The sequence below is a fragment of the Vulpes vulpes genome, chromosome 9 (assembly GCF_048418805.1).
Source record: "Vulpes vulpes isolate BD-2025 chromosome 9, VulVul3, whole genome shotgun sequence".
Taxonomy (NCBI): domain Eukaryota; kingdom Metazoa; phylum Chordata; class Mammalia; order Carnivora; family Canidae; genus Vulpes; species Vulpes vulpes.
The window spans coordinates 28,153,988-28,175,453 of record NC_132788.1 but is presented as its reverse complement, the minus strand read 5'-3'; the positions used below and the strand labels follow the sequence as shown (position 1 = coordinate 28,175,453).

Here is a 21,466-nt window from a genome sequence, read left to right as displayed (position 1 = left end):
TGTGTGTGTGTGTGTGTGTGTGTGTGTATTGTAGTAAGGTAGCCAGATTTGGCAAATAAAAATACAGGACACCTACTTAAATTTGAATTTCAGACAAATCACTTTTCTAGTATAACTATGTCCCGTGTTTAAGGATAAACTGAGGCATATTAAAATTTTTTAAGGGTTTATTTGAGCAAAAGTCTATTTGAATTGGATACTATCACACTGGAAGTGGTTAAACAGAAAGACTTATAGAGAAAAATACAAAAGCAAAGAAAAGAAATTATTTGATTGGCTATAGCTTAGAGTCTAGTCTATTTGTGATCGGTTGGGCCTAGTGTTTTGACTTCATAACCTTGAGATATTTACTGGCTTTGATTTCAGTTTGCATAGGTAGGCCACCTCAATCTGGTGGCTTCCTTGTTTAATTGAATTGAATTCAGTTCAATTCAATTCAACACATTAAATGCTAATAATCCAAGCATTTTACAACTAGTAATCACACTTATATTTTTAAATTATTTGTTCTTTACTTGAAATTCAAATTTAACCATGTGCCCCACATCTTATTTACTGGCATCTGCATTTGGGAGGAATAAGAAGAGAGTTTCTGAATGGGCGAGATCAGACAAATAAGGAGAAGTGCATTGAAGCAGGAGAAACCATATGGACAAAGCCAGGGAACAGCTGTATTTTTTTAAGTGGCAATGAACAGAGCAGATCCCATAAGCAGAGGTCCTGTATAGGAGAATAAAATTCAAGAGGACTGTTAGGGACTGTCTGGAGGATGTCTTGAACAGTTAGCCACCCTTCTGCAACAAAATGGTCGGTGGGGCATAACTCAAGAGCCAGCGGTTGAATTTCCTTTAGGGGAATCTTTGCCTGGTAAAACACCTGGAAAGGACATTTTGGCTCTGGAAGGTAGGCCTCAGGGTTTGGCCAGGATAAGCAGGGACAATGAGAATGCTGAATTATTTTGTGTGAAAAGAGAGAAGAAATGATGACTTTCTGGTGCAGTCCTACCAAGGAGACATAAAGGAAATTTTGAGGACCGCAGCATGGAAAGGGGTCAAACGACAGGAAGAAAGAAATTTTAGCCAAGTAGAAATCCTCTACAGCAGCCAAAGACTGTGAAAGAAGTTCTATATTCCACCTTACAGCATCTGCCGTGCTTTGCCATCTGAGGCTCTGCCAACCACCACACCTTAGTGATCTACCTGAGGCGAGAGTGAGAGGTGAGGAGGAACCCATGAGCGCCCCCCTCAATGAGTGAGAATAGCGAGCAAGCTCGAGGCAAGACACCAGCAGGAAGGAAAGGTCCCCCAACAGGAAATCAAAGCGAAGGATGAATATGTGAACACAAAGCCCTGGGAATCCACACAGATCTTGGGGGGGAGGGGATATATATAATTTGTAGTTGAAGCAATCTTATTTAAATCTCAAATGACAGGAACCCCAGCTTAACACCTGGCTCTGTGTATTTAAGACAACCATTATGAGTTAGAGAGGAAGACAAACCATGAGAGACTCCTAACTCTGGGAAACAAGCAAAGGGGTGCGATAGGGAAGGCAGGTTGAGGGGCTGTGGTGACTAGGTGACGGGCACTAAGGAGGGCACTTGATGGGATGAGATGAGCACTGGGTGTTATACTATATGTTGGCAAATTGAATTTAAATTTTAAAAAAGGAAAAAAAAGGACGACCTTTATAGATCCAACTTCAGATACTTTGAGAGTAAATGATTACACATACAGATATTCCAGTGTCTATTCTTTACTCTTTCTTTTGTCTTGATAAGTAGTTTTTGGACATTTTAGCATCTTCACCAACATTCATTCAATCAATCCTAGGGAGAGATGGGCCAACTCAAGTTGATTTATTTTTCTCTTTGTTACCATCACCGGCAAGAGGTGTTATTAGATGTCTCAATTGCATGATCCTGTACATGTGTACACAGCTGTGGATGTTTAAGCGAGAAATTTAGCTTTGCTCCTATCCCATTACCTCCATGTATTTGGATGTGTGTATATATGTTCCTATAGAAATACCTCAAAAAAAAAAAAACCTCAATGTACTCAAATGCATATATGAGTATTTCATTTCCTGGACAGATGAATTTATTCTACAATCTGTAAAAGGCCAATGAAACTCTTGCAACCTCTTGTAATATTTCTCAGTTGTGATTCCAATATTTTCCCCAAAACTAAGTACTGAGTCATGATTACAGTGGAAAATTAGCACAGTATATTGTTACTTCCAGAATAATGACTTCAGAATGACATTATTTGGCCGGTCACCTGCACTGTTTGTGAGTGAGGACTATTCCTTGACTATAATAATTGACTCCTTCGAAAGTTTCCTCCTGGTAGGAAATTCAATTCAGAGAACAGAGCGTCTATAATGGAGGATGTCTAATGAGTCATCGGGAACATTAGAGAATGGGCAAGATGTTGTATTTATATTTAAATGTTTATGTAACACTCATTGCTAGAGGGAAACTAGCTATTACAGTTTTTGCAATTATCATGCTGTTTCTCTTTTCCTGTCTCCTGGAAAGCTACAAAAGAGGAATCAATGATTTGATATTATCCCTGGAATACACTCATGATTCTGCTGCTTATTTTAGAGTATTTGGGAAATCAGCAGACCTAACCTGCAACCAAGTTTATTTCAATTTGAAAAGGACATGATAATGCAAAAGCTACCAGGCTGATTCCCCAGTTAACTCTACTGGTTAGCTTCCCTAAAGCAGTTGACAATTTACCAGCATGCTATCTCCTGCCCCATTTACCTATTGATGATGCTTATCCTAGCTAACATTTATCATGACATCTTGAGTCATTTCCAGTGGAATGTTATCTGAACTAATCAGTTCCCCTTTGAGTTTTATAATAATTCCTATTTCTATTTCAAAAATCCAAAGCAACTGGGGTGCCTGGGTGGCTCAATTGGTTAAGTGTCCGACTCTTGGTTTCAGCTCAGGTCATGATCTCGAGGTTGTGGGATCAAGCCCCGAATTGGTCTCTGCCCTCTCCCTCTGTTCCTCCCCTTGACTGCATTCTCTTTCTTTCAAATAAATAAATAAAATCTTTCTTAAAAATCCAAAACAACAAATATCTAACCTTTAGCACCAGCACTTTTTAAAAAATTGTTCCTATTTTCAGTGCCTTTATTATTGGATATAAACATACTATAAAGATCTTTTAATTCAACAATTAGCATGCCCAGTTGAGCATACACAGGTGCTTGGAATCATTCAAGGTGCTGGGTTTTCTAATTATAAAGCAGATCTATACCTAACTTCATGAAATGTACAGTCTAAAAGTGCTTATTTACACAAGTCAAAATAGATTGCTCAGTGACAAAGCTATCAGAATTTTTAAGGCATGTCTCTACTTAATAAAGTCATTTTCTCATTATTCCTGGGTAATTTACCTCTTTGTCTCTGTTTTTTATATTCCTCTACCTTTATTCACTTTCACTTATCAGAGAAGCATAAAGTAGTAGAAATTAAATATTTCCATTTTATATAATAATTGGATTTTAAGGATAAAGGTTGGAACTGCAGCCTAAAATCTAATTTGAATATAAATAAAGTTTTAAAATTATTGACTAAATTTTTCCATTCCATCTTTAAATCTTTTTGCTAATCATAAAAATTGTCCACCTAAGGGCAGATAAAAATACAAAGCATTTCATCCAGAACATTTACCAGATTGAAACGTAAATGGTGAAATGACATTGAAGACTTGCTCATAAATGTTGTAGGGTATGTGTGTAGGACGGGGCCATCACAGAGCAGAGGTTTCAACCATCGTCTGTTTCCTTATCTTTCCCCCAAACAAATCAGGCAACTTGGAATCTATGGCAAGGGCTAGGATCTTACAAAACAACGTTAACTCTGATCGTATGTGGTAATAAACTGGAGTCAGAGGAGTGGACATTGTCACGGGCAAGGAATGCAGATGGGACATGAGGCAGCGCAGCGACAAAGAAACCTTTCTACTCTCTGTGTCAGGAGTCTTGGAAAAGAAGGAAAGCAAGGCAACCGAGAGGTGTGCCTTGCTGAATCAACTGAGCCCTATCTCATGCCCACCAGTGACCAAACGTAACCAAGGAGCCCATGGAAGCAGCGGAAGAGTAGGGGTGGGATGCATGGAGCCAAAAATGGAGGGAAGAGGCTCAGCGGTTGAGGGTCTGCCTTTGGCTCAGGGCGTGATCCCAATCCTGGGATCGAGTCCTGCATGGGGCACCCGGCTGGGACCCTACTTCTCCCTCTGCCTGTGTCTCTGCCTCTGTGTGTGTGTGTCTCATGAATACATAAAATCTTGAAACAAACTGGGATGGAAGAGAGGCCCATCAAGGACACTGGTGTGGGGGGGGGGGGGGGGACAGAACAAATAAAGGGTATGATCTTACTAGGACTAAGTTGTTCGGAGACTCTAACTTCCAACACACCTCCAGGCACCGTTTCAGGCCTTAATTAGGATGCCTTAACAATCTTTAAGATAAAATTATTTTCTTATCACTAGTTTTTACTTCAATGACTTATGCCAGGATCTTATTAAAGTTTCCAGCCATTCTGCTCACTGATCTTCTAAGTACAAATGAGAAACTGGAAAGGGTGCATGTTCACGGGGCACTTGATACAAGAAATTCGAACACAAAACAAGAACCAGAGCCATGGGACACCTACAGTACACCAACACCTGAAGCCATGCTACAAACTGGGGAGGTCAGAAATCAGACCCTCTAGATAGCACAGCTATTCTCACTAGCACTCAATATGATAGAGCTCTAAGGGATGTCAGAGGACATCTCATTGCAGCTAAAGACCAGGGAACCCTTCAGTTCAGCCCTCCAATTACTTTCTTCTAATAATTAATAATAATAATAATACCCATAGTACCTAGTATGTGCCAGGTACTATCCCAACCACTTTATGGGTGTGACTTCTCTTAATCCTACAACCACTCTCATGATGTATGTATTATTATCTGTACCTTCTCAGGTGAGGAATCTGAGGCCAGAAGTGGATAAGTTATTTGCTCTGTCTCAAAACTGATGAAAGGGCTGAGCTTCCTACCCTGAGCCTACACAGTCTCCCGCCCCTAAAGAGCATGCTTATTTTCCTACCTTCCTTCTACTTCCTTCACCTGTGGAAACATCTGCAGAGAAGACCGGCTACTCGGTGCTTCCCTTAGCTTCATTATGCTTCATTATGCAGTAAATTACTGAATTCTGCTTAGCAGACTTGTACATAGAAAATATCATCAGAACGCAAGGTCTTCAATTTACTAATGCTGGGTTGTCTATAATTGGGAGAGAAGAATAACAGCTTGTTTGTCCTCTTTCTTTCCAAGACCCTTAACTGTTCTTTGAAATGGTTTAAGCAATTTGATGCCAAAGAACTTCATTATCTCCAGTTTCAGCTCCTTTAGTTCTGTGTGAAAAATAAAGAATTTGTAATCATGAAATAACAGGAGGGATAGTTAGTGTAATTGTAAGCTGAAATTTTACTGACTCTGATAAATTATCTAACTGGCAGCTGAACCCATGCATGTTAGTGCAAGGCCTCAGACTAACTATATCACACCCTTGAAGTTATGAAAACTCCCATTTGTTAATAAGTCACCCACCAGCACTGTCTGAGGTTGTCTAATTTCTTGCACTTTTTTCAATTCTAGCACACCTAAAATCACCCCTTGAGTGCACTGGTCAATAAATGACCTTCTTTTCTGCTGCACAGAACCTGAAGCGGGTGGCTGAGACCTGGATGGATGAATTCGCCGAGTATATTTACCAGCGGCGCCCAGAATACAGGCACCTGTCCACCGGGGACATCTCCGCCCAGAAGGAGCTGCGCAAACAGCTCAAGTGCAAGGACTTCAAATGGTTCATGGCTGCAGTGGCCTGGGACGTGCCTAAGTACTACCCTCCAGTGGAGCCCCCACCTGCTGCCTGGGGGGAGGTGAGGAGAGGCTGCATGAAACCTGCTCTTACCCAGTGTGTCCATCTCTCCTGGGCTCAGTTGGCGGGAGGGACTGCCAAAGCCTCCCACTCCTTGCCCTAGAGCCAAGTAAGAGTAGTTTATATCATCTCTGATAAGTGAACACCCAACTATTTTTTTTTTAGAAATCGCCAGGGATAAACATTCAGCCCTCAGCTTTGATGGTCCCACCCAAAACTCTTGGCCACTACTGACTCCTCAAATGGATTTTTTTAATACACCTGAAAAATATTTTTATTTGAGATTAGTGAAATGTCCATAAGAGCTTGCAGAGAATGCAAATATCTGTCATGCTACTGTGTAAATAAGTATGACTTGATCTCCACGATGGAATCCCTCACCATCCTCCATGCATAGCTTTGTTGCTATTTGTATATGCGAGGGTGAGGTAACGGAGTGGCTTGACTATTTTCCTAGCCAGAGGTGCTATGCAGAATCATGAAGGAATGCATTTCCATAATACCCAGAACTGTGGCACACGCAGAAGCCACATCGGTTGCTTAAATAAGCACTAACCTTTCCACCTTGGAATGCTTCTTTTTTATCTCACTTCTTGATTTAAAATGGAAAGAACTGAATAGCCCCAGTTCCCAAAGTTAAAATATCTATCTTTTGGCACAGAAAGGACTATTGTTCTGGGTTCAGTTGTGTTCAATCCTGTTACTATAGCCTTCTCCTCGCAGAAAAGCATATGCTAAAGCAAGGACTAAAATTGGATAGGGTGGATTTATCCTAGCAATTTAATCTGCTTTTAGCAGGAGGCTATGAGGGGGAAATTGCAGGCTGGGTGGAATGCTAGTGCTGTCCTCGTTCTCAAGGATTTCAGATGCCAGGAGGTGACTAGAGTGCATTGTGGGGGAGTTTTTTCATCATTGTCCCTGGTTTTGCTCTGTGGGGGAGAACATGCCTCAGCCTGGTTGGTGTCTGTGGCTTGTCTATATACAGGTTTCCCCATGACGTGGCTGGAACAACCAGGATACTGAAGTAGCATTCTTGGGTGAGCTGTCCCAGCTCCCCTTGGAAAATGTTTCAAGTGCACTGCTTGTTTTGCCAAGCAGATCCAAAAAGATGTTCTCTACCTGTGCCTGGGATACCCAAGGCATGAAGGAGAGTCAAGGTCCAGAACATCACTGCATGTTCCACTTCCAAATGGTTTTGATTGTGCACATGATCCTAATACTGGCTGCTTAAGCCAGTTGATAATCTGATCTAATACTTTGCACCTTAAACATTTCACTAAAGCATCCCTGGAATATTAATAATATTAGTCGGCTCCTACTAGTATCAATCACCACGGACTTCATTTAAAGCGATAGAAATGGAAAGTATACCCCAAGAAAAGCTTTCTTAGCCTAACGCATTATATGACCCAGGAATTTGTTGCTCAATAAGTGGGAGGGTGCCTGTGTAAGATGTTTTTGCTTAAGGTTACATCTCCTACCTATGATCATTTAAATGCAGCCCTGCCTTAGTGACTCAAAAATACTCTCAAAGGGGCACCTGGGTGGCTCAGTCAGTGAAGCATCTGCCTTGGACTCAGGTCATAATCCTGGAGCCTGCTTCTCCCTCTCCTCCCCACTCTGCTCTCTCTCACTATCTCTGTCTCTCTCAAATAAATAAAATTTTTTACAAGAAAGAAATACTCTCAAAGACCTCAACATCATTGTGTGATCTGCAACCATTTAAAACCCTATTAAGCTTTTCCCCGTCTTACGTGGAAACATATATTTTTGTTCCTACGTTGTTACCACTTCAAACTGCAGCAGGTCACATTTTCCCTTCATACCTGATCAAATAATAACCAATATTTATAAAGCACCTTGCTTGGAAACAGACTCAAAGCTTCCACTGATATTCTAAAAAAGATACAACTTCCCAGAAAAATCAAAATAACCATCTAAAGGCCAGGTAGGCTTTAGCAGAAGATTGTTATTCATTACCTTGCTTGCCTTACACCTTTACACTACTTGCCTGGCTCCTAGAAGCATTTGCATTCATCATTTCTGCTCTAAACAATTACACATTGAGAAGATCAGATTTTTTTTAACACAATGATAAATTTCTTTCCCTGGAGCTTCAGCACAGCAAACAAAACAACATTATATTTAGGTTTTGGGAAAGAAAAAAATGGGCTATACTTCAAGGACCAGTTGCATTCAGTTGCATTTGTTCCATGAAGGTGTGGGCCACAGCAAAAATGAAGACCCGGAAGACTGGAGGAAGGCAAAAAAGAAAGGAAACCAACAAGTGACAAGGATTTGGGTTGGCAAACACTCTTGAAAAATACCTATTTCCCAAGCAGACTAGATCCATGGGAGTAGAAGTAGTGCATGTACATTTAATGCAGGAGGCAAGAGAAGTGTTGAAATGCAGCTTGATCTAAATGAAATCATGAAAAAGAGAACTACTTTCTAACTATATATGTGGTGATAGCAACCTACTTCTTAACAGTGGATAAAAATTACTAAATGTGCAGGATATATCTGTGGATCATTTTCTCTCTGAAAACAGCTCTTTTGAAGTTCTCATGCTTATGTTTTTCTTTTCCCTTTAAGAGGGCTTTTTAAAATATTTTTTTTTATTTTGGAATAATTTTAAATCTGCAGAAGAGTTGCAAAGATAGTACCTCAAGTCCGCAGGTTAGTCTTCACTCCAGTTCTTCCAAGGTTAACATCTTAATGTTTGCCACATTAACCACAGTATGTTAAAACTAAGTAATTAACATTGGTACAATACTCTAACCTAAACTACAGATTTTATCTAGATTTCACCACTTTTGTCATTCATGTCCCTTTTCTGTTCCAGGATCCAGTCCAGCATACGAGAGGGCATTTTAATTTTCTATAAACTTTAAATTAATTGTTAGAGTGGGCAAAGCTCCTAAATAAATATAATAGGTCAATTGCTGTTTCTGTAAGAAAGTGAAAAGGGAAATGCAGACTATGTGGCTCTTTTGAAGCGGTTATAGAAAGGAACCACAAACCTCCAGCAACGTAAACACAAGAATCCGTTATGGGAGATCTGTGCCAGAAGCAGGGTAACTGGCTGTTTTATGCACTTGTACTTGGAACGTTTTCCACCTGCTTGGCTGTGCCAGCCTGATTCTGGGTAAACAATGAAGTGATTACGCAATTTTTGGCGCTGGTTGTTAGAACCCACCTTGTAAAGGATATGTTCCAGACCATAAATAGCCTATAAACTGCTGCTCATTTCCCTGACAAATTCAGCTGGATTATTGCATTTGTCTCTTAACTCATCTCTCTGCTTCTGCCCTCACTCCCTTCGGCTTATTCTCACCATAATCCACTAAAAATGGAAGATCAGGTCATTCATCCATTCAACACCTTGCAATAGCTACCATCTCTCTTGGAGTAAAAACCAATGTCTTTATCTATGCCCTGAATGGTGTGACCCTTGCTGCATCCCCTCCAACCTCATCTCTTACTACTGGCCCTCTGGCTTCCTCTTCTCTACAAACACTGGCCTCATCACCGTTCCTCAAATAGGCCAGGCACAATCCCATGCCAGGGATTTTCCACTTGCTCCTTCTACTTAGAATCCTCCAGCTTCAGGAATCCTATGGCTCCTTCTCTCACTTTCTTCTGATCTTCCAAAAAATTACCTTCTCAGTAAAGCCTTCACTGATCGTCCCATTGTGTGCAACAACCCACACACACATGCACACCCATACACGTACACTTCCAATCCTCCTTTCCTACTGTATTTTTCACCTCAGTATCCATCACTATATTAAATATTATATGATGCATTAATTTATCATGTTTCTCATCTATTTCCCACACTAGAAAGCAAGATTTGTAACACAGGGATTTTGTTAATTTGTGAAGTTACTATTGCCTTCAGTGTTTGGAACATAGGATGTGCGCAGTAAATATTTACTGAATGAATGAATGATGAATCAGTGGAGGATTTTGGCTCCCTGTTGTTCCCCTTGCCGCTCACCGCTCTGTCTAGACACCTCCATGGAGCACTCTGAGCTCTTACTCTGCTCCACTTCATAGGGGAAGAGTCTCTGTACCCTCCCTTTTTGGCCATACATTATCCGCCACTTTGGAAAGCTTGGCCAGGAAGAGTTTGAGATCGGAATCTCAGGTAACCGATCATGATGGACTCTCAGTCAAGCAAGATATTAAATATTCTCTTCTGCCCTAAGGAGAAGAAGGGAAAAATCCCAAAGTGAAAATCCTCTGTTCCGGCAATTTCCAAACTCTCCCTGCCAGCTTCCTACTTAGAGGCAAGAAGAGATTAAAGTCATATCTGATAGAGAAGTAGCTCTCCAGAGAAGAAGTCACTCCATCCTGGGGGTGGTGGATAGTGGGTGGTTCGTCCTCTGGGAATGCGTAGAATGGGTGGAGCAGTGGGGAGCAATGGGGCCCAGAGGAAGTAAATAGGATTTTTGAGCCGTGTACTAAGTCGAGCATCCCTTTGTGTTATTCAAATAGAAGCAATGCGCTTTTCCACGCTGCTGTGTTGGACAGGGTAAGAACAAGTTTAAAGTGGAAAACTATTCTTAAACCACGCACATATGGAATGCCTTTTTTGTGTGTCAAGATACTAAATGAAAGAAGCAGAATTTCCTATTATCTTTCTCATTCTTACCCCTTCCCCTCCTTAGAATTCATGAATTTGCTAAAGACATTTATAGTATTCCTTTATAGTCTAAAAAGAAGAGTTCTGCAGAATCCCAAATATCACGTGGAAGAGAGAATAAAAGATGTAAAATAGACAAACGTGCCTTTCCCAACCAGCGCCATAGATTCTTTGAAGATACGTCTGCTTTCTGTCCTCAATGTGCCAATCTTGGCGCATCCGTCTGTCTTCTTGCAGTTGTGCAAAACTTTTTTTTTAATCTTTATTTTAAAAACTCATCTCAGTGCTGAACTCCTTAGGCTGCTATTTAAATTCCTTTCTCAAGATTAATGTCACCCAGGACTGTGGAAATTCACACAGGCAAGCGCCCTCAATAATTCCAGCCATCCTCCTTTGCTTCGGCTGCACTTGACTTCTTTAAAACTTGCTTTCCTCCTCTTTCTTCTAATGTCTTCATGGTATACAGGCTTTTCAAATTTCTCCATGTCAGCTTACATGAAAGGAAGTTTGGCCCTCGGTGGCGTGTTATCTGAAAGACCATCTGAGGATGTGAGGTTGTCTCTTTCAAATCCGTTCAGTGTAAATGCTACTGCTGTGTAAGCCGAGCTCAAAGCCAGCACTTGATGCACCCTGAGTGAGGCTCTCTCCTGCATTCCCTTGGGAGAGCTCAGGCCAGTTTTCCCCGCCTCTCCGCCCCTGCAAGCCAATCTTGCAACTCTGGAGAGCTGCAAAGTGAGATTGTCCTGCCATTCACTTGGCATCAAGACAAGGACTGGCCCTGCCATTCATCTGCTTTCTGCCTAAACCAGATCATTAAATTAAGCAGTCATTCAGAGATGATTTGTCATTCTCTGAGTGTATTAGAGTTGACTTGATCTGTTATTTATTTTCCTAGGCAGAGGCGATGCAGGTACACTATGCTAATCCATCTCTCCGGAGCTCAACAATGAGGTTGAGAGAAAAATGTAAGAACACATAAAGAATCAGGTTATCTTTAAGATGTTACTATGTGTTTCCTGAGTTTCTCAACAGTTGAGACAGTTGAAGGCAAACTTAAAATGTCTTCTGACAAACTTGATTTTGGTTCCATACTCCCAGAGGAGTAAATTGGACATCTTAGTGTGTCAGCAGGGTCATTTTGGCGCAAGTCTAATGGAATCAGAGGTGTTTCCGAGCTAACAGATTGTTTTTCTTCTCTTATATAAATATGCCAAGCAAAATGTTCTGTCTTTTCTATTTATTGTGCTTGTCCTTAAAATATATGTATTCATATCCATATATGTTTGACACACATAAATACATACCTCTTCGGGTTCATGTGACATGAGTAAATGAAGCTTTAAGTGTAGGTTAGCCTAGTCATTAAATCATCTTAGTGTTTAATTTCCAGTGACAGCTGGTCACTTTCTAATTCCAAGACTGACATAAAATTAATGGAATTTGAGGATCACTCAATTATCACAACAGGATTTCCAATCCAAGCCTCAGGAATTGACATAACTAGAAAAAATTCGATATAATTTTTCCAGGCATGGACAAAGTTATACCTCCACCTTACCCATTCTTTAACATAGTGCACAGTTGACTCAGAGCTAAGAGTGGTCTGTGCAGTACCGACAGCCCTCAACTAGCCTTAAAAGTCCAGTGACCATCCAAAGGTTATTGGAGAGCAAGAATAAGCACACTAAAAAATGGGGAAAATTCTTGGGGTCTTGGAATAAAAGTGAGAAAATACTGGAGGTCAATTCTAAGTGATCCAGACTGATGCCAAAGTAGATTATTGAGCTTGAAATGTGGTCTTAATCATTTGCAGACAGGCAATAGTTGAGAACAAGAGCCAATACCGCCCCCCCAAGTGTCCTTACAATGTACTGCTAGCAGTAGGTCTTGTCTGGTCCTGTTCCAAACTCTGGGAATTACAGGGACCACAATGCTTAAAGGTAAGTTGTCCCTTACATTCACAATAGAAATCTCTTTAGCAACCTAACTATCATCAGTCAATCTTAGATTTTGTAAACAACCTGTCTTGATTTGGGAGGAAGATAGGTGCTTCTGTGTTTCCTGCTGCCATCATAGCTAAATACTTTCTCCACATTTTATTTTCCCAAAATTATCTATTTATGGTTTTTTATCTACTTGAGTTACATTTCTTCCTGTTAATTTTGAGATTCAAGAATTGACTTTGGCTAGCTTAGATTTTCAAAATCTGTTTTTGTCTAATCACCAACTCCATAAGAGTTGGCTAACCAACTCTTGCCTTAGATCTTTCCCTTTTTGTAATGCATTACTTTTTCTGTTGAGCCTTTATTCCGCATGATACCTATTCATTGATCAGCTTCTGGATAAGATGCTTGATTCTTTAGGCCCAATAAGAAGGGAAATATAACAAGATAATTTCAGAAGGAGCTTAACTTTCTAGTTCGATCCCTAAAATGGGGAGGACAAATCAGTTTTTTTTCAGTCTTATTTTAGACCCGAGTCATCCAGAGCTAATCACACATATCCAGGCTCTTTGCCTATGGGTTTTGTTTTTTGTTTGTTTGTTTGTTTCGTTGTTGTTGTTGTTGTTGTTGTTGTTTTTGCCAGAATTGCCAACAAGTTTGCAGCAGTTTTGTTCCCGATCCTAGCATTCAAGTACTGCCATTCTATTGGAAATAATAAAAAAAAATATAGTGTGAAGCCAGAAATAAAAAGCTACGTTTTCCGCAATATTCTTACTTTAAGATTTACTAAGATTTCCAATGCTAAAAGCACAACAGCAGCATGGTTTTGTTTAATCACAAAAAACAGACAAAGAAAATACACAGAACATGGCTATCACCTTACATAAAACTGGTAACTTGGAACTCCAGAATATGGGTTAGTGTAATCTCAGCACCAGACAGCAGCAGGTTCTTGTGTGGGATTGACAGAGGTGTGGAATAGGTAATAAAGAAAAAAGGAAAACAGGCATTACTGACTGTTCTAGAAGCTGCAAATTAGAAATCAACAAATATTCCCAGAAAAAAGATAATCTTTTACAGAACAGGAACTGAAGCAATCAACTGCGCCAATTACCAGTAAAAATCAGACATCCTCATGGGCTCCAAGCTGAAGACAAGCACAGAAAGATTATAGGAAACCAGTAATGGGCCATGGAAATGAAGGGGTGAAGCCCACACCTATCTCAAAAACAGAGACAGAGACCCATTATTTTCCCTCCTACTCCCCACACTGTCCTCATGGGGAGAAAAGGGGGAAAAAAAAAAAACCTGCTGATGGTAGAATCGAAAATGAAACACTGCGGATGCCAGGGAGACAAAAGCTTCTAACACCAGAGAAGGAGGTGTCAGAGATAGACTTCAGAAAGCACCAACAACAAACACATTTAAAGGTAACAATACTGCTTTGTAAGAAAAGACCTTTGGAACTCTAGACAACACAGAGTCAGAGACAGGAAGGAAGCTGTTATAAATCTGCCTTAGCTCTGAGAGACATAGAGGCGACTGTACAGAGAGGCCATAGTTTGTAATACATCACAGTAACAAAGAGAAAAGAGCCCTACAGAGAAACTTTCCTCCACTAGCCCAAGAAAATGAGTTTATTTATAGGTGGAAAATAAAAGCAGATTACAATAAAACCCCATACAGAGATATTCAACAGGGATAAAGATAAAAATGAGCCAAATAAAGTTCCAACAGACAATGAAAACATACTACAAATGTGGCCACAAAGAAGAGGAAAAATTCAACATAAGGTTCCAAAATGAACTAAAAGAATTCCCAAAACAATCAAAGCTTGCAGGAACTATGCACACCAGAATTAGAACAGCCCAGAAAGGAAATGGCTAGAAAGATAGGAAGTATGGTGATATGAAAACAGAGTTGAAAACTCAGGAATGAAAAGTAAAGAGAAGAAAAGAAAGATTTCAGAAATGAAAGCTAAATTGGAAAGAAGAGAGCAGCAAGAGCCCATGGAAAACGCAGTAAGAGAAATTGAGTCTGGAATAGAGAAAAAATGAAATTCACAAAGTGGAAGGAGAGAAAAGAAACAAAAGGACTCTACCAAAGATCTAGAACAACAAAGATGCAAAGGTGATTGAACATGAATACCCAAAAAGGAAAGCTCCGGCCAAGAGTGAAAGACAACAAATACATAAAAGTATAACTCAAGAAAATCTTCATAAAGTAAAACAGTAAAACATTTGAATCTACATATTAAAAGAGCTATGTTTGAGAAATTCAACCAGAGGCATCGACACTGAAACGTTTCTAGTAAAGTCATCGTATTTTTTCAAAGAAAAAAAATTAATGTTATGCATCCAAGAAAAAAAAAAAACCTGAGTAAACTTTGAAGCACAAATATTTTGTACCAGAAGACAATGAACAACATTGTAAAGATGCTCCAGAAAATAAAATAAGAGCCAAAGACTTTTTTAAAGATTTTATTTATTTATTTGCAAGAGAGACCGTGTGCCCGTATGCGCAAATGAGCAGGGGGAGGAACGGGGGGGAGGGACAAGCAGTATTCCTGCTGACCAAGGAGCTCCCAGTGGGGCTGATCCCAGGACCAAGAGATCATGACCTGAGCCAAAGGCAGACATTTAGCTGACTGAGCCACCCAGGTGTCCCAGAACCAAAGATTTTATTTCTAAACAAACTATGCTTCAAGTATGGAGGCCATCAAAAAACAGTTATAAACATTGAAGAACCCACGGATTATTTTTCCCAAGAGTCTTGCTGAGAAACATACTAGAGAATTAGCATCAGGAAACCAAGGGCACCTGGATGGCTTAGTCAGTTGAGTGACCAACTCTTGATTTTGACTCAAGTCATGATCTCAGGGTCTCCTTCTCTTTCTGCCCACTCCCTCCTTTCCCACCCCACCCCACCACTCATATGCATGCACTCTCTCTCACTCAAAAAGAAAAAAAAAGTATTAAAGAAAGAGAAAGGGGCACCTGGATGGCTCAGTTGGTTTATTGTCTGTCTTTGCTCAGGTCATGATCTTGGGTCCTAGGATCAAGCCCACATCAGGGTCCCTGTTCAGCAGTAAGTCTGCTTCTCCCTCTCCCTCTCCTTATGCCCCTCCCCCCTCAGCTCATGCTCTCTCTTTCACTCTTTCTAAATAAAATTTTTTCTTAAAAAAAGAAAGAAAGAAACCCAAGAGATGTCAAGAGTAAGTTGGCCCAACGTCTGGTAGAGATTGGCTCTAAGGATAGAAGAATATGCAATTTTTCTATGCTCTAACCGTGCAGAAATAAAACAACTACAAATAGGGAAAGTAAGTGGAAGTAGAATAAGTTCACTGATTGTCCTAAAGGCATTACCTAGAGTTAAATATGTTTATACACTATGTTTATACATTGAAGAAGAGGGAAGAAAAGGGAAAAAGATTACAACTAACTAGTATTGTTTAGAAAAAAATTAGGTATTATCTTTAAAAAAAGGAATCATTAAATAATATATATAATATTAATGTAAAAGTAAATAGTAGAACAAAATATATAAACCATATTAAATGCCAAGATTACAAAGAGAAAAGAAAATGGATCACATAGTGACTGTGTAGATACAGTAAATACATAATAAATTGGTATGTCAGAGCTGAGATCAAACATATAAAGAAGTATACCAAAAGAAAAAATCTAATATTGACCATTAAAGCAAATCAGTCTGTTGAGACATACCTAAACCAAAATGATACAGAATGATTAACGATAAAAGAATATCAACAAAAATATCAGACAAAGGAAGTAGATGTTGAAAACAACAAAAATATCAAAGGAAGTAGATGTTGAAAACAACAAAAATATCAGACAAAGGAAGTAGATGTTGAAATTTTAATATAAAACGAGGTAGGACAGGGTGGAAAAAAAAGCTAAAAAGTCAGAGACTACAATCTATAGAAAAGCCACTTTCATAAGGTAGAAACTCCTGGAAATGTAAGAAGAAACAGAAACACATCAATAATAGGACAGTTTAATTCTCTAATAAGGATCTATATAATCTAAACCATGTAATTAATTATAAATATATATAGATCTGTTTAACTCTGAAACATTTTTAAATTTACCTTTTTTTCAAGTATACAGAAGTATGTTAATATTTTTTAAAAAGCCACAAGGGTTTTTTTTTTTTAAGATTTATTTATTTATTTTAGAGAAAGAGAGTGTGAGCAGGGGAGGTATAGAGGGAAAAGGAAAGAGAGAATCTCAAGCCGACTCTCCACTGAGCATGGAACCAGTCTCAGGGCTCAAACCCAGGACCCAGAGATAATGACCTGAGCTGAAACCTAGAGCCAACCTCTTAATCGACTGAGCCACTTAGGTACCCCCCCAAAACACAAAGTTTACAGCAGGGATCTAAAGATAAGAAGAGATCCAAATATAAAAATCAACAAAATAAAGATCTCAAATTTGAATTGGAAATGTTAAAGTGAATACATGACTTTTGTCCCTCACTTTCTAAAAATACAAATTTTCTAGCTCTTGCACTGAAAGTCCTAGAAATAATTTGAATCCCATCCCATTAGTACATCTAACTCCCACTGTGGTCTCTATATACGATTCTCCACTAAATAGAACTAAGGGTACTCGAAGAAATGACTGATTCCAGTTGTGGGGCAGGAAATATAGAAAAATATGCCGGGATATTTGTTGCTCCAGAAAGCAAAGAGAGTAAGGAAGTATCAAAAAATGATATGGTCACATCAATAGGACATAGGGGTTAGCTAGAAGAGGTTCCACTTCCCATAGATGGAAGGATATGAACATCAAAAGAAAAAAAAAAAGAACTCCCCTATTAGTTAAATTGTACTAAATGTTTAAAAAGCTATAAATTCATGATGCTTTTTATTTTTATTTTTGAGAGAGAGAAAGCAAGTCGAGAGAGGCAGGGAGGAGAGGCAGAGAGAATTTTTATCAGGTTCCATGCCCAGCACAGAGCCTAATGCAAGACTCGAGCTCACTACCCTGAGATCAGGACCTGAGCTGAAATCAAGAATCCGATGTTTAATCAACTGAGCCACCCAGGCGTCCCCATAATGATGCTTTAAAAAATGGAAAGAAGAAAGAGAAACAAAATAAAAACCAGTAGTCACCATTGTCAGTTGCTAGGACACCAAATCATTACTTTGAAAATTGACATTTTAAAGAGAAATAATTAAGTATCTCTCATGTTTTTCTGGTATAATACATATTTCAGAATGTCCAAAGAGCCCTAATGGCTAAGAGTTTTTTTCCTGCAGACTCTCAGATAATAAACAGAAAGATAGAAGTAGAAAATCAACATTTTGCAATTCCTAGCACAATAACTGATTCAGACAATAGTCATCATTGGATGGTAAAACAGAAAAAAAAGGGATGAAAAACAATAAAATCATCAAGGTACTGCCACCTGAACCCACTGATCAATATAACATCATTGAAAGTGAATCATACACATATTCTGATATGATGCAATGTGAAGACATTTTAGACAAGCCGAAAAATCAAGAACTACACCCAAAATGATTTTTTTTAAAAAAGCAACAACAAAACTGAATCTGAATTTAATCAAGGCTTTAAATCAAACTTCAGTCAACAGGAAATTCAGAGAGTAGAGGAAAAATTTAAACAATTATCTCCAGCCAAACCTAGGACTTAAGAACCTAATTTCTTCAATCAGTACATGGCAGGGAGAGAACAGGAAGAGGGAACTATTCTAGATCACAAAATATGCACCAGGCTCTGTGAATTTCACAACCACAAACAATGAAGTGAAGCTGGTTTGGATCCTGAATAGAATAATCTGAAAAAAGATATTTTTAGACAACCGGACAAATCTGAATATGGGTTAGGTGTTGGATACTAAGAAATTATTGTTAGTGTGGACATGCGAGAAAATTCTTTCTCTCCTCTCATGCTCTCACCCTCTCCAACTCTCTCTCTAGTTACCTCACTATCTTTTTCTCCATCTCTCTCTCTCTCTCTCTCTCTCTCTCTCTCTCTCTCTTTCTGTCTCTCTCCTGGAGAAGCTTACTACAGTGCTTAGGGGTGAAATGATAGGATGTGTGGGATTTTCTTTAAAATTATCCAGCCAAAAAAGAGTCAATTGGGAAGCAAATAGATGAATAAGCATGGCAAAATGCTGATGGTTTTCAAATATCAGATGCATAGAAATCTTCCTAATAAAGAGTATTTTTCAATGCGTTGCCTTGGAAGGTATGTGGGAATGTAATAACAATAGGAAAAGAGAAAGTAGAAACATGCATTTTGTTGATGTTGTAGGCATAGCTAGATATCAGCATTTTTATTTTACTTGTACCCCGAAGCTAAAATCATTTTATTGAAACACATCATCATATCCTATCTTGTTTGAATGGCATAATGCCTCAATAATATAATATTTTACTCAAATTTTATACTTAGAATATTTATTAGCTCTTAGAGCCAGTCTGGGATAACATGAGACAAAATGCTATATAAAATACGAGCAGATGGCACCTTTTTGTCTGCCAAAATACCTCCCTCTCTCTCTCTCTCTCTCTCTCTCTCTCTCTCTCTTTCCCTCTCCTTTCTCTCTCTCATTTCTAAAGGTTAGAGCCCTAGGTTAGTAATTGTCTAGAGGTCTTTCTTCTTTCTCACCAGCAGAATAAAATTAACTGTTGAAATCATACTATGATTAGTAAAATTTATAGAATAGTTTATGTTTTCAAAATGCTTACTGTAATTGGTTTAATCCTCCAAACGTACATGACACACAGAGTCCGATTACTCATCATTTAACTGGATAGCAATAGAGATCACACTGATATTTTTTTTTTTAAGAAAATGGAAAAGAGACACCATTAAGCCATGCTCACAGGAGATGATAGTCATCACAACCAAAATTGCGATGTAGCAATCTGGGTAAAAAAAAAAAAAATCAGTTCACTTTCTGGTATAAAGAAATAACCTATGAGGAAGTAAAATAGCCAAAGATGTTAGAACTAAAAAGTCTTGGACACACAGAAGCCACAGAACTGAGAATGTTAAGCAGATGTCTAAGGCAGGGCTTCTCCAGTGTACAGAAGCATTCGGTGTGGGAGAGTGCTCAACCATGAGCCCAGGAGCACCTGCAGCCACAGGAAACCACTGTGTATCTTCCCAAGAACATCGATTTTACCTAAAGGTTAATGGGAAGGTAACAATCAAATGAAATGGATATGTTACAGAATAGAATGCACAATATACAACAGTTTAGAAAAAATAAAGCGTACTTCAAGAAACTGCACTTCAATCCAAGACGCTGACCTCCCAGACGCACATCCCCTCGTGGTCAGCCTGATCCACAGACAAAGGTTTAAGAGGCACCGGCCTAAGGAAAGGACTGGATGAGTGAAACTGGCACTCCTCATTGAAGATACAGAAACTTACTCTTTTCCTGTGCTCCCAATGATCGGATCCCCAGAGACTGACTTGCCCCAGCTAAAATGCACAGGCCTGAGAACAATACCCAAATGTCCACTGTTAATCGTCGATGAAAACTACAACCATCTCAAAGCTCAGAAATCCGTGTGTGAGCAAAACCAGTACTTTGCGCCTCAGAATGCTATGCATGCGCCCGATGTTCATTGGGAATCTCTCTATCGATTCTGCATGATAAATCACCGTTGAGTAGAACAGAAAAAAGTAAAATCCATATTGTCAGCACGTTCTCTCCATGTAAGCAAGCTACGTAGGAGTCAAACATTTGTTTGATGAACATGCAATCAGAACAAAGACAAAGAGAATATTTGATGATATCAGGGATGCCAGGGGGTTTGGTTTGCCAGAAAGAGTAACACCTGAAGTCTACCAGCTACAAAATCCCACCTCCAGCTCCATCCTAAGGACATCCCTGCCATTGGGACAGAGAATTTTAATGTACATAGGTGGTTACTCCGGGCAGCATTTAGATGGCATTGCCCACATGACATCTAAATGGCACCTTTTTTCTGCCCCTCCATTACTGACAACCAAGACTTGGGTTCTAATCAACACATCTTTTACTTCTAATCAACACATGTTTCTCCTTTTATTAAGACTATATTTATTTATTTGAGAGAGAGAGAGAGAGAGAGAGAGAGAGTGAGTGAGTGAAAAAGACAGCACCAGCAGGGGAAAAGGCAGAGGGAGAGGGAGACACAGACTATCTGCATAGCAGGGAGCCCTCTTCAGGGCTCCATTCCAGGACCCCGGAATCATGACCTGAGCTGAAGGCAGATGCTTACCCAACTGAACCACTCAGGCGCCCCACGACTTTATTTTCTTTATGCTGCTCCATTGAGTAGGGCATTGTAGAGTTTTGCTGTCCATCCTGTCTCCTTCAGGTGACCTTACATAGCTGTCATCTGACCTGTCAAGTGTTCATTTTCATTCACCTTTTCTCATTCAGCAAATATTAATAGACCGGGCACTGTACTTGTCACAATGGATGAATGGTGAGCCCATGAGACATGGTTTTTGTTCTCATGTGGGTTAGGGATTAGTGAGCTATAATGAGAGTAAGCTGCTTTCATTATTTGGAAGGAGAGACACCTCACCCACAACATACCTACCAAGCCCTAGAGTTCTTGAAGGCTTCTTCAATGGCACAATGACTTCTGATGACAAGACCATGTCTCTACAGCCACAACTGGCAGGCCATGACAGAACTGGAAGATGGTGTTTTTCTCTATTTCCAGGGACTACTCTGTGCATCCCCCCAAAAGAGCAAATCCACAGTTCATCCCCTTATATTAATAGGCTACCTGATATAAGGGCATTAAAATGAGCAGATAAAATGCCGCTTTGCAACAACATCCAAATTAAAATTTGAGATAATTAATAAAGTACTAAGTTCCACAAACTCAAGCTGAGCTCACTGTGCTGTGTGTGAGGAT

The 21,466-nt window shown here is 39.5% G+C and overlaps 1 protein-coding gene across 1 annotated transcript in view; it reads left to right on the top strand.

Annotated features, from left to right (window-relative positions):
- The window catches only part of GALNTL6 (polypeptide N-acetylgalactosaminyltransferase like 6), a 1,143,667-nt gene that overhangs the window by 1,072,581 nt on the left and 49,620 nt on the right, over positions 1 to 21,466 (top strand). The window contains exon 10 of the mRNA XM_026017526.2: positions 5,732 to 5,953. Within this exon, the coding sequence (XP_025873311.1) occupies positions 5,732 to 5,953 (222 nt within the window). The remainder of the gene's footprint in view (positions 1 to 5,731; positions 5,954 to 21,466) is intronic.